Raw genomic sequence first — 12,432 nt, 5'->3', positions numbered from 1 at the left:
AGATTGTTTCACTACACCAGTCTCCAGATGTTATTAGCTAATGACTTTATGACAAAAATGCATTGTAGGGAACCCTTAGGTACTGAGTGACGATCCAGTATTTTTTTTTTTTAATTATCATTATCCTTTTTTAATTATTAGCCAATTTCGTGGTATCCAATTGGTAATTACAGTCTTGTCTCATCGCTGCAACTCCCGTATGGACTCGGGAGAGGCGAAGGTTGAGAGCCGTGCGTCCTCCAAAACAACCCAACCAAGCCACACTGCTTCTTGACACAATGCCCACTTAACCTGGAAGCCAGCCGCACCGATGTGTCGGAGGAAACACCGTACACCTGGCGACCGTGTCAGCGCCCACTGCGCCCGGCCCACCACAGGAGTCGCTAGAGCGCGATGGGACAAGGACATCCCTGCCGGCCAAACCCTCCCCTAACCCAGACGACGCTGGGCCCATTGTGCGCCGCCCCATGGGTCTCCCCGTCACGGCCAGCTGCAACAGAGCCTGGAATCGAACCCAGAATCTCTAGCGGCACTGCCTTCGACCACTGCGCCACTCAGGAGGCCGTTATCCAGTATGGTTTGTAGTTGTGGTATGTATGACAATTACCATGAGCTATGCTCTTTTGCCAAATTGAGACTAAATATTGGTCTAGCTATGTTTACCTAAATCAGCTCTAGCATTAGCTATATACAATTATTGTTTTTTTAAGTCATTTCAGGTGGTTAGGTTAACCAGATTACCCATGCCCTATATTACAATTCATGGAAGACCAATACAATACAAATATTGTCTATTATTAACTCAAAAAATGTTTCTCTCCTGCGAAAATGTTAGTTACATTTTCACGTGAATAATGCTCCAATCAAAATCTCAACCATACAATTCAATATTTGATTTTTTTTTAGCTGGGCCAACCAGTTCTGACATAACATTGCCTCAGAATGGAATAGCATGAGGGTAAAGGCTTTTACATCTTTTCAAGACAAATTAGCAAGAACAAGTTGTGTTTGCATGTGCTACTTTCCCCACTGATACGCAGTGTTTACACAGGCAGCTCAACTAATATTTTTTTTCTTCCACTTTTGACCAATCAGATCCTTTGCCAAAAATATTAGAACTGGGCTGTGTAAACCCAGCCATATATGCCTAGCTTGTACGATAAATGTATAGTCTAATTGGTAAGAATAATGACAAAGTATTCAAATAGAATGGTTTAATGACCAGATAACCTAGTTGTCAAGATGCATTACTAGGCTATACGAAGTAATCCAAGACCTGAAGCAGAATTAAACCGATTTCCCCCTTAACCTAGATGGGGTGGGTAAAATGAAACTTAGATTCCTTTGCATAGTCTATCAGGATAAGAAGCAATAGGCTAAGATGAAAACTAAAAAACTCTTCCACTACAAAAGGCAGACTAAGCAAAGCTAAGCAAAATGGCACTACAAATAGTACAAAATTACCAAAAAGGACTATCCAGAAAAAAGCCACATTAACCGGTTATGGCTGCATTGTGGAAATGTTAATTGAATGTAGGAGAATATAAGACAGTAGATCTGGTGGAAGAAAAGAGAAAGAGAATACGTTTTCTGTTTTTTATTGTTGTAGTATCATCTTTCACATGTACTAGAATAGCCACACAGTCAGATAGGATGCTGAAGATAATTTTGATGGATAACACAAGAGAGCAACTGTAGGTGTGCAACATTTCAGACTGTTAACAGGAATGGGTGAGCTACATGACATTTAGCATGAAGTCACCCAGGTGTCCCACACAAGTTGCCCAAATGTACCCAAGTGGCCAAATTGGTGAAATGACCTATATCTATATACAGCAGTGCAAATAACTATATACAACACATCAAAAAGCTATTCTAACACACACAACATTTTTTTTTACAAAAATAATAGAAAATAAATATATATATATTTTTTTATTTTAAACAGTACACCCCTTGGAAGTCCTCATCACAATATTTTGCTGCCTGTGCCATGTCCCATAGCAGTCTCTTTCTGATGTAAAGCAGAGGCAAACTGAACAAGTGGTGCATTTCTTGCGACACAGAACACAACGACGCCTCCATGCTGTGCCCTTTTGGCCCTGAGGCACAGTCATGCCTGCAGTAATGAACTGTGGCATATGAACACCACTGGGGGCACAGGTAGAGCGGGCAGCTTGGCACCGGGGGCTCCCAGTCGGAGTCGCTATTACTGTGAAAGAAAACAAAAAAAATATTTGTATTGTATGAGCCTTTTATCATCACATAAAATAAACAGATGTGTTGTATAGAGCAGAGGGAACAGTCACTAAGGTGAAGTACTGTTCCATTCAACTCCGGCCATTGTTGTATGTATGTATGTATGTATGTATGTGTGTATGTGTGTATGTGTGTATGTGTGTATGTGTGTGTATGTGTGTGTGTGTGTGTATGTATGTGTGTGTGTGTGTATGTATGTGTGTGTGTGTGTGTATGTATGTATGTATGTATATATATATATATACATACATACATACATACACACACCCAAACACACATTTCTTGCATTTTTTTATTTTTTTTTATTTCATAAAACGGCATTAGCACTTACCCATCCAGAAGTACATCCTGTCCTTGCAGAAACAGCTCCTCAGTTCGTTTGAATCATGACACTCCAAGACTCCTCAAACAAAAAATCTGTCTCACTTTCACTTTTGACTTCGCTTTAACTGATTTATTCGCCATGATATCTTTAATGAAATCATTGAAACTACAACTTTCCGAAATACAGCTGCGCGTAAAAAGCCTTACAGCAACTCCTCTGATCGTCAAGGCGAGAATGGAGTTCCCTGCGCGTGCGATTACAAACAAGGAATTGTGGTCCAACCCAAAACCATTACATACTGGCGTTTACCTCAGCTCATTGGCTATCTACCCAGCTGGATTTCAAGAAGATCAGTGGTCATTGGGCAGAAATATAGTCAATGAATGAAGCTTCGCAAAAATTATTGGTGCGTAAGGTAGTCATTGATCCTTGTCTTCAAATCAGCTCACTTTGGTCAATACTCCCCGCAAAAAAAAACAATGACATTTGGCTGTGTTGCAAACATCCAGAGGAATGCACTGAAACCAACCATGACTAGATAAACGATTGTTTACGGGGGGGGGGTAATCACGTCAAATCCTGCATAAAAAAATTGATAGAGATGGAATTCACGGCACAAACGGTTTACAAAATGTTTCAATTTAGGCTATAAAAATTTATTTTATCAAAGAAAACGGCACTTCATTTGATCACTGGGACCCTCAGGAAGAGAAATAAGAGCAAGATATCAAAATGTAAGTCATAATTTTACCTTCAGATGTGAATGTGTAAAAACTGTCATGGTGGAAAAATTTTCTGTTGTTGATTGCTCTTCTCAAACAAAAGCATGGGATTTGTTCTCTGTAATAGCTATTTTAAATTGGAAAACGTAGTTTGATTACCAAGATTCTAATCTTTTGAAGGGTGTAAGACAATTGCATTTTCAAGAATGTTTAATGTTACGAAGTTGTATTTTTACGAAGTTTTACGGGGATTGCCGCCATAACAGGTTAAGCATGCAAAACATTGAACAAAAACAAACAAAGAAAAAAAACATAAGGGACATAATGACACAGTTAAATATAATTAAGCGCAAATTCATTCCAATAAGCAGTTAGCTACACATTTCATACAAACACAGCAAAAGCAAATAGTAAGAAAGTAGCATATATGACAACACAAATGTACAGTACACATAATGTACATACGGTATGACTATGTGATCATACATTTAGAAGTTACCATTTTTAAATGATGAAAGAAAATGTCCGGCGACGCCATGTCTAAAATAATTGAATATACACTGAGCATACAAAACATTATGAACACATGCTCTTTCCATGACAGACTGACCAGGGGAATCCAGGTGAAAGATATGATCCCTTATTGATGTCACTTAAACCCACTTCAAATCAGTGTAGAGGTATTTTTGAAATTTATTTATCTAGGCAAGTCAGTTAAGAACAAATTCTTAATTGCAATGACGGCCTACACTGAGCCAATTGTGCGCCGCCCTATGGGACTCCCAATCACAGCCGTGTGTGATACACCCTGGAATCAAACCAGGGTGTCTGTACTGACACCTCAAGCACCGAGATGTAGTGATGCCTCAAGCACTGAGATGCAGTGCCTTAGACTGCTGCGCCACTTGGGAGCCCAGGTGAGGAGACAGGTAAAAAATATATATTTTTAAGCCGCGCGACAATTGAGACATGGATTGTGTAATGTGTGCCATTCAGAGGGTGAATGGGGTATGGTAATAGGTGCCACGCAGACCAGTTTGTCTCAAGAACTGCAACGCTACTGGGTTTCACAATCAACAGTTTCCTGAGTGTATCAAGAAGTTGTTCTTAATGTTTTGTACACTCAGCATATTTAATTTACAATTTAGTCATTAAGCAGACTATCGTATCCAGAGCGACTTACAGTAGTGAGGGGATACATTTTCATACTGTTCATCTGTGGGAATTGAACCCACTACACTGGCGTTACAAGTGCCAAGCTCTACCAACTGACTACATGGCAGTTACTGCCTCTCGAACGCTCACAGACAAAATCAATAACATTAATGCAATAGCATACTGCATAAGGTCATTTGAATAAACTTAAAACAGAACTTACATTATTGTTTCGCGTCTCTATTGCAGGGAATTTTCGTACGATAAACTTAACCACCGACTCCAAGTTTTTGTCCACCAGGTATGACGGCTTTGCTTTGGGGTCGCCGCATGCCTAAAGTGGAAAGGGAAGAGAATAGAAAGATGCTACAGCAGTCATCTTTGAATACTGGCTGATTCTCATTGAGCAGCATTGTTAGTCAAATAAGGTTGTTAATTAAGTTCATGATTGACAGGATGAACAGGCAGAGTGAAAATGGTTTCATTTTAGCTGAAAAATGGAGTGAGCAGAGAGAGAAAGGAGAACAAAACATTCTAGACAAGGTCTCCTGTTTAGGTCTCATAACTTTAAAATGCCATCTAGAACCAATAGGTTAAATGCAGTTTTTTGTTCTAAATTATGATCAGTTTTTCATTGGGCAGTTCTCTACAAAAGAGATTGTTCTTAAAGGGGAAGTACACCTAAAATAAAACATTTCCCAAGTAATTCCATACATTGAAACTAGTTAGGTGGAGTTAAGACTTCACCCCCTTTCTCCCTGCAGTCTAGAACAGGAAAGCTGCAAAAACAGGTCATGTGATTCCTCACGTTTCTTTGGAAACTACTAGCTCTGCTCCGTTGTCATTCAAAGACCTATTGTAGACAAATTCTTTGTTAAATTGAAGGCATACAGCTAAATAGGTTATCACATTCATAAAAAGAAACAGCCCTTTTTCAGGACCCGGTCTTACAAAAATAATTTGTAAAAATCCAAATAACTTCACAGATCTTCATTGTAAAGGGTTTAAACATGGTTTCACATGCTTGTTCAATTAAAAAAAATAATGAATATGCACCTGTGGAACGGTCGTTAAGACACTAACAGCTTACAGACAGTAGGCAATTAAGGTCACAGTTATGAAAACTTAGGACACTAAGGAGGCCTTTCTACTGACTCTGAAAAACACCATAAGAAAGATGCCCTGCTCATCTGCGTGAACGTGCCTTAGGCATGCTGCAAGGAGGCATGAGGACTGCAGATGTGGCCAGGGCAATAAATTGCTATGTCCGTACTGTGAGACACCTAAGAAAGCGCTACAGGGAGACAGGATGGACAGCTGATCGTCCTCGCAGTGGCAGACCATGTTTAACAACACCTGCACAGGATCGGTACATCCAAACATCACACCTGCGGGACATGTACAGGATGCAACAACTGCCCAAGTTCCATCAGGAACGCAAAATCCCTCCATCAGTGCTCAAACTCAGCCTATTGTGGACAGAGAGGCTGGACTGAGGGCTTGTAGGCATGTTGTAAGGCAGGTCCTCACCAGACATCACCGGCAAGAACGCCGCAGGGGTGATGTTCGGATTCGCGTTTATCATCGAAGGAATGAGCGTTATACAGAGGCCTGTACTATGGAGCGGGATCGATTTGGAGGTGGAGGGTCTGTCATGGTCTGGGGCGGTGTGTCACAGCATCATCAGACTGAGCTTGTTGTCATTGCAGGCAATCTCAACGCTGGTCGTTACAGAGAAGACATCCTCCTCCCGCATGTGGTACTCTTCCTGCAGGCTCATCCTGACATGACCCTCCAGCATGACAATGCCACCAGCCATACTGCTCATTCTGTGTGTGATTTCCTGCAGGACAGGAATGTCAGTGTTCTGCCATGGCCAGCGAAGCGCCCGGATATCAATCCCATTGAGCACGTCTGGGACCTGTTGGATCGGAGGGTGAGGGCTAGGGCCATCCCCCGAGAAATGTCCGGGAACTTGCAGGTGCCTTGGTGGAAGAGTGGGGTAACATCTCACAGCAAGAACTGGCAAATCTGGTGCAGTCCATAAGGAGGAGATGCAGCTGGTGGCCACACCAGATACTGACTGTTACTTTTGATTTTGACCCCCCCCCCTTTGTTCAGGGACACATTATTCCATTTCTGTTAGTCACATGTCTGTGGAACTTGTTCAGTTAGTCTCAGTTGTTGAATCTTATGTTCATATAAATATTTACACATGTTAAGTTTGCTATGAGACTTGAAATTGAGCTCAGGTGCATCCTGTTTCCATTGATCATCCTTGAGTTAACAATATAATTTACATGTAGCACAATGGCCATAACAAAAAGGCTTTATAGGTTAGTAAACATGGCATCACTTGACTTATGTTTGGGCGGAAGTTACTCCTTTCTCAATACACATAATACTAATTTGGAATATAATAATGAAAATGTGGACAGGGAACAAGCAACTTGAATAACTTGATAGACCTAATTTCCTTTATATAAGCATTTTTATTATAAAATAGATCACGCATGTACATCACACAGCATAATATGAAGTAATATGAAGTACCATATTTCTTGTTACAACCTAAGCTACCGGTATTTTGTGAAACAAAAATTATCATTAAGAATAAGTCTGTGTGTGTACCATGTAAGCATGTCTAACTGCCCTCTGCATGAATTGTGTAGGTGAGAAACACTTGATCCTAAAACAAAGTGCAAGCAGTGGGTGGCCAAACATTTTTTTTAAATAAATTAACAAAAAAAAACTTTTGCAGTTCAGGGAGAAACTGGTTGACCAGGTGCTGGAGTGGTAACAAAATCCAATGGTGATTTACAAGAATCCTTAATCCCACCTGCCCAAGCCTACTTTAATCTTCCAGCCAACATTACTAGAGGAGAGACCTGAGAAAGGACCTGGTTAGAAGATATCGCTCCAGAATGAAGTAGACACAAAGACTTTCATGATACACATACAATAGGTTGCTAACATTATGTAGTATACTAGTTTAAATATTTGTATAATATATATAAGTAACTAAACAATGTTTTAATGTTTTGTATTTCAGTTTTTGTGGTCCATTTGCATGGATATTCTTTATTTTTGCAGTCACAGTACCTAACCTGACAAACAAATCACAGTTTGGAGCAGCACATACATGGGAGTCTTTCACTTCCTGAAAACCAGGGTAGACCCCCTAAGGCAGTGGATATTTGGCTCGGACGGTATTTAACACGCAGGATGGGAGAGGAATCCGGACTCCTGGACCCAGTGACTCACCACAGAGGACCCACTTCAAAGCTATGATGAATGAGACTAGGGATGGGCATTTGACTGTTGAGAACTCACATGAAATATCTCATTTACACCCAAGTCAATACTTTGTAGAAGTACCTTTGACAGCGATTACAGCTGTAAGTCTTTCTGTGTAAGTCTCAAAGAGCATTCCACACATGCATTGTGTAACATTTGCCCATTATCTTTTCAAAATTCTTCAAGCTCTGTCAAATTGGTTGTTTATCACTGCTAGATAACCATTTTCAGGTCTTTCCATAGATCTTCAAGTAGGTGTACATCAAAACTATAACTCTGCCACTGTTACAGTCTTCTTGGTAAGGAACGCCAGTGTAGATTTGACCTTGTGTCGTAGGGTTATTGTCTGCTGAAAGGTGAACCAGGTTTTCCTCTACGATTCCGCCTGTGTTTGGCTCCATTCAGTTCATTTATTATCCTGAAAAACTCCCCAGTCCTTAAAGATTACAAGCATACCCATAACATGACACAGCCACCACTATGCTTGAAAATATGGGGAGTGGTACTCAGTAATGTGTTGTATTGGATTTGCCCCAAACATAACACTTTATATTCAGGACAAAAAGTGAATTCCTTCCTATGCGGCAACTGAGTAAGGAAGGACGCCTGTATCTTCATAGTGACTGGGTGTATTGCTACACCATTCAGAGTGTAATTCATAACTTTACCATGCTCAATGGGATATTCAATGTTTGCTTTTTATTTTACCCATCTACCAATAGGTGCCCTTTTTTGTGCAGTATCAGAAAACCTCCTTGGTCTTTGTAGTTGAATCTGTGTTTGAAATTCACTGCTCGGCCGAGGGACCTTACAGATAATTGCATGTGGGGTATATAGATAAGGTTAGTTAAACACTATTATTGCCATGAGTCCATGAAACTTGTTATGCAAATTTTTACTCCTGAACTTATTTAGTCTAAGACATTTCAGCATTTCATTTTTAAATTATCTGTAAACGTTTTGAAAAACATAATTCTACTGTAACATTGTGTGTAGGCCAATTTTTTTTAAAGTGTGCAATTTAATCCATTTTAAATTCAGGCTGTAACATTGTTAGTTTTTGAGAGTACTTATATATATATATATATTTTTTTTTGCTAATTCAGCCATATGCTTTCAATAAAACAAAAAAATGTGTGACTGACAGCAGAGCTAGCAGTGCACAAAGACATCACGTGACCTGTTTTAGCAACTTTCCAGTTCTAGACTGTAGGGAGAGAGAGGGGGAGAAGGAAAACTCCACCTAACTAGTTTCAATGTATGGAATCACTTGGGACATTTTGGATTTTAGGTCAACTTCCCCTTTAACATGGTGGTAAAGCGGCATGCATTTTGGGTACACGTGTCATAAGGTGAACAAGATGCTGTGCATGCATGTGTTGTCATCACATAGTTACTAAACCTTATGGTGTGCGTGTGTGTGTGGACACTAACTGTAATACTATACCACAAATCGTTGGAGGAAGTAGGCTTGTATATGAAAACGGTGGGCAGTCAAAACATCAGGGTCAAGCTCATTAGGGCACGCAAGAGAAAACGTAAAATATTAAGTGTTTTGCCCACGGAAAGCGAAAATTTGCATCCAGGAAGTCCCTCCTTGTTTTTGTCGGGTTTCTTCCGTTTGATGCCTAAAGAACGTGACCCTAATTGTAACTTACACAACCTTACTGTATTAATGTCAGAATTCCACCAAGTCTTGCCTTATCAAGCCCGAATAACTTAACAGTACAGCATGAAACAACACTTTTTTGCATGGTGTGGCAAACAATTTGCCACGTCAAAATGAAAATACACCGAATGATACGTCACCTACAGAGGCTATTGTGTATCTTCATCCACTATAAAGCCAGTCACCGTTGGTCAACAATTAACTGCCAATAACACAACTATAAAAAGTATTAAAAAGCTTTCATTTAGACAATTCAGCTCTTTTTCTGCACTTAAAACAGTGATTGGATAAATTGGTTGAACTGGTTAACGAGGCTCTGTGGGGTGTCAAGCATTCTAATGCTGTCCTGGTGTTGCCTACAGTGGGGGTGTCACAAAACCAGTTTCGCGATATTCAGAAGTATTATTGCAAAGAAACAAAACATGATGCAGACCCAGCGCAAACACACTGGTAAGATTGTCAAATGCTTGCCTGCCAACAGCACTTAGCACCTCTGAAGTGTCGGCAGTCAATCTCTATTGTGTTCACACCTCAGACTTTGGAACTCAGCTTTGTTATAATACTCCAAGCCAGAAGGTGGCAGTAGCGTTGTTTGGCAATGCATATCTGTTCGTATTGCTTATAGTCTAGATTCCAAGTGATCTGCGCCAATGTTGCTATTTCGTAGAAAGCCCTTGTTGATACTAACCAGATGGCCACAGCTAGATGATTACCTAGCAAGATGGCAAAGAAACAATTTAATTCACTCTCCATAATCCCATACAGCCAGTGTCAGACCATAGCTAGCTAGCTAAACATTTGGCTAACGATAACATATTCACTAGCTAGCACAACATAGCTAGCTAGCCAGCCAGCCAAGGACACTGCACTAACTTGGCAGCTAACAACCATTGTGATTCATTATAGTGTCAATACTACCTACAGTGGTTAGCTAGCTTGGAAGTATGTAGTGTTGTGTGCATTGCAACTCTACACTTAGCTAGCTACCATCCCATAGCCTACATTTAATTTGAAGTGTGACTGGCTCATCCGTGGACGTACGAAGAAAATGCCCTTACTTGTCGTTTTTTGTTGTTGACTCCCCCACGTGGGGGTTAATGCTCTCAAAATGGCTCAAAGTCAAGTTGTTGGCCACTGACAAGTATTGCGATTCTAGGTTCGTCGCTACCGGGTCGGCAGGCAACAGGAACTGCTTTTGTTCTAGCAAGAGAAGGGAGGGGGCCACCAACTGTGATAATCTAACTGCCGATAGGGACTTCTCTGTGCATTTCATGCCTCACGTTATTGAGGAAAACAGTCCTAATGTTGGAAACAAACAGCCTTATGTAGTCAGCCAGTGTCGCATTTGTTTATTTTCAAAGATATAGCACAGCAAGCGCTTAAAGGATCAAAGAATTTAATCTGCTTTGAGTTTCCAATAGAACATTTTGCATAGCAGCATCGTGACACTGGTATTGTGACGACCCTAGCCTACAGTAGCAGTTAGTATGGATGATGTTGCTAGCTACATAACGGCAGTCTTCATTTGAGAAAGAGGGGCGATACGAAGATCTGAGACGAAACAGAGCCTGTAAGTCTAAAAGAGTGACATTACGTGTTTTTTTTTCAACAAATAGGTTAAAAAGCTACAGCAGGAATGGCATGCAAGTACCTAGACTATACTACACATATAGGCTTGGTGGTTTGCAACACAAAACTACTGAAGGGCAAGGATTTAAGAATGGGAGAGAAAAGTACAACACGAAACACCATGTTTCTCAAAGGACACAGCAACACAGTAGCTGTCAATCAAAAGCGAGTCTATTATAATTCTGCTTTTAAAGACCATTTTTCTGGCAATTGCTCAGTGAGACGGGAAACAAAAGCGCTCCGATTTGGCAACACAGACCTCTTATAGCAGCTGTACCAACACTATGCGCTAAGGCACTGTGGTTAACATAGAGAGGGGCCATGAAACATGAGACTAGGTAGAAGGCGATAGGAAAGGAAGGCTGAGATTTAGGGAAAGGCGAAAAGCTGTGCAAACCTTCCAAACTTGTCCTTGCTGGAGGAGGAGCATTGTAACAGAAAGAGAGAAAGGTATACATCAACACAGGCTCTTCAGTAACTAGCATGCATATCTAATTGCAAACAACTGGTTTTGGAGATAATTCTACATTCTGATATGTTAGTTATACAGGCCAAGGACTTAGGCCTATGTTATGCCACATAGGGGGACCTTCTTATCTAGGCCTATGTGAGTGTCCCAAACTGTCATTCATTCAATACTGATGGTATTAATTATGGTGTAGTCTACGTTGTCCCTATTATGAGAACCTTGACCTCCAGGAGTGGGGTGCTCTGTAAGCTTCTCTCCGTCTAGCCTATAGGCTTCCTGAGGACACGGAAGATTAGAGGGTTGTAGGGTGAATAAGCAGAAAGAACAGCATGAAAGAGAAGCATAAATCAGGGATGCAAACTCATGAGGGACAAAAGAGGCAACACTTTCCCTGCTAGGGGGAAATTCAGGTTAAGTAATTAAACAACAAAGAATATGATCTACATGATCAATCTCTGTGTGTAAAATAAAAAGTGGTTAATGTGAACCTAACTCTCAGCTGAAAAATGTAAAGAAAGCAATCCAATGTTATTTGTTGCTTAGACTTTACTGCAAATGACACTCAAGTCTTGAGAGAAAAACAATGCACTAATATTGCAGTTAGCCATGACAGCCTTTATAATAAAATGATTGTGACCACACACACACACACACACATCTACAGTTGAAGTCGGAAGTTTACATAAACTAGTTTAAATGACTCCAACCTAAGTGTTTCAACCACTCCACAGATTTCTTGTTAATAACAAACTATAGTTTTGGCAAGTTGGTTAGGACATCTACTTTGTGCATGACACAAGCAATTTTTCCAACAGTTGTTGACAGAGATTATTTCACATATAATTCAATGTACCACAATGTCAGTGGGTCAGAACTTTACATAAACAGCTTGGATAATTCCAGAAAA

At 40.4% G+C, this 12,432-nt stretch overlaps 1 protein-coding gene across 4 annotated transcripts in view; it reads right to left on the bottom strand.

Annotated features, from left to right (window-relative positions):
* LOC109890731 (nck-associated protein 1) overlaps positions 1 to 12,432 on the bottom strand; it is a 56,210-nt gene that overhangs the window by 40,556 nt on the left and 3,222 nt on the right. For 3 of the 4 annotated variants that reach the window (XM_031824609.1, XM_031824608.1, XM_031824611.1), the window contains exons 2-3: positions 11,454 to 11,471; positions 4,685 to 4,795 (exon numbers count right to left, since the gene is read on the bottom strand). In XM_031824609.1, the coding sequence (XP_031680469.1) occupies positions 4,685 to 4,795; positions 11,454 to 11,471 (129 nt within the window). The remainder of the gene's footprint in view (positions 1 to 4,684; positions 4,796 to 11,453; positions 11,472 to 12,432) is intronic. The other variant, XM_020482738.2, reaches the window with a different exon arrangement.

This window comes from Oncorhynchus kisutch, linkage group LG5 (assembly GCF_002021735.2).
Source record: "Oncorhynchus kisutch isolate 150728-3 linkage group LG5, Okis_V2, whole genome shotgun sequence".
NCBI lineage: Eukaryota > Metazoa > Chordata > Actinopteri > Salmoniformes > Salmonidae > Oncorhynchus > Oncorhynchus kisutch.
This window is presented reverse-complemented; position numbering and strand designations above follow the sequence as displayed.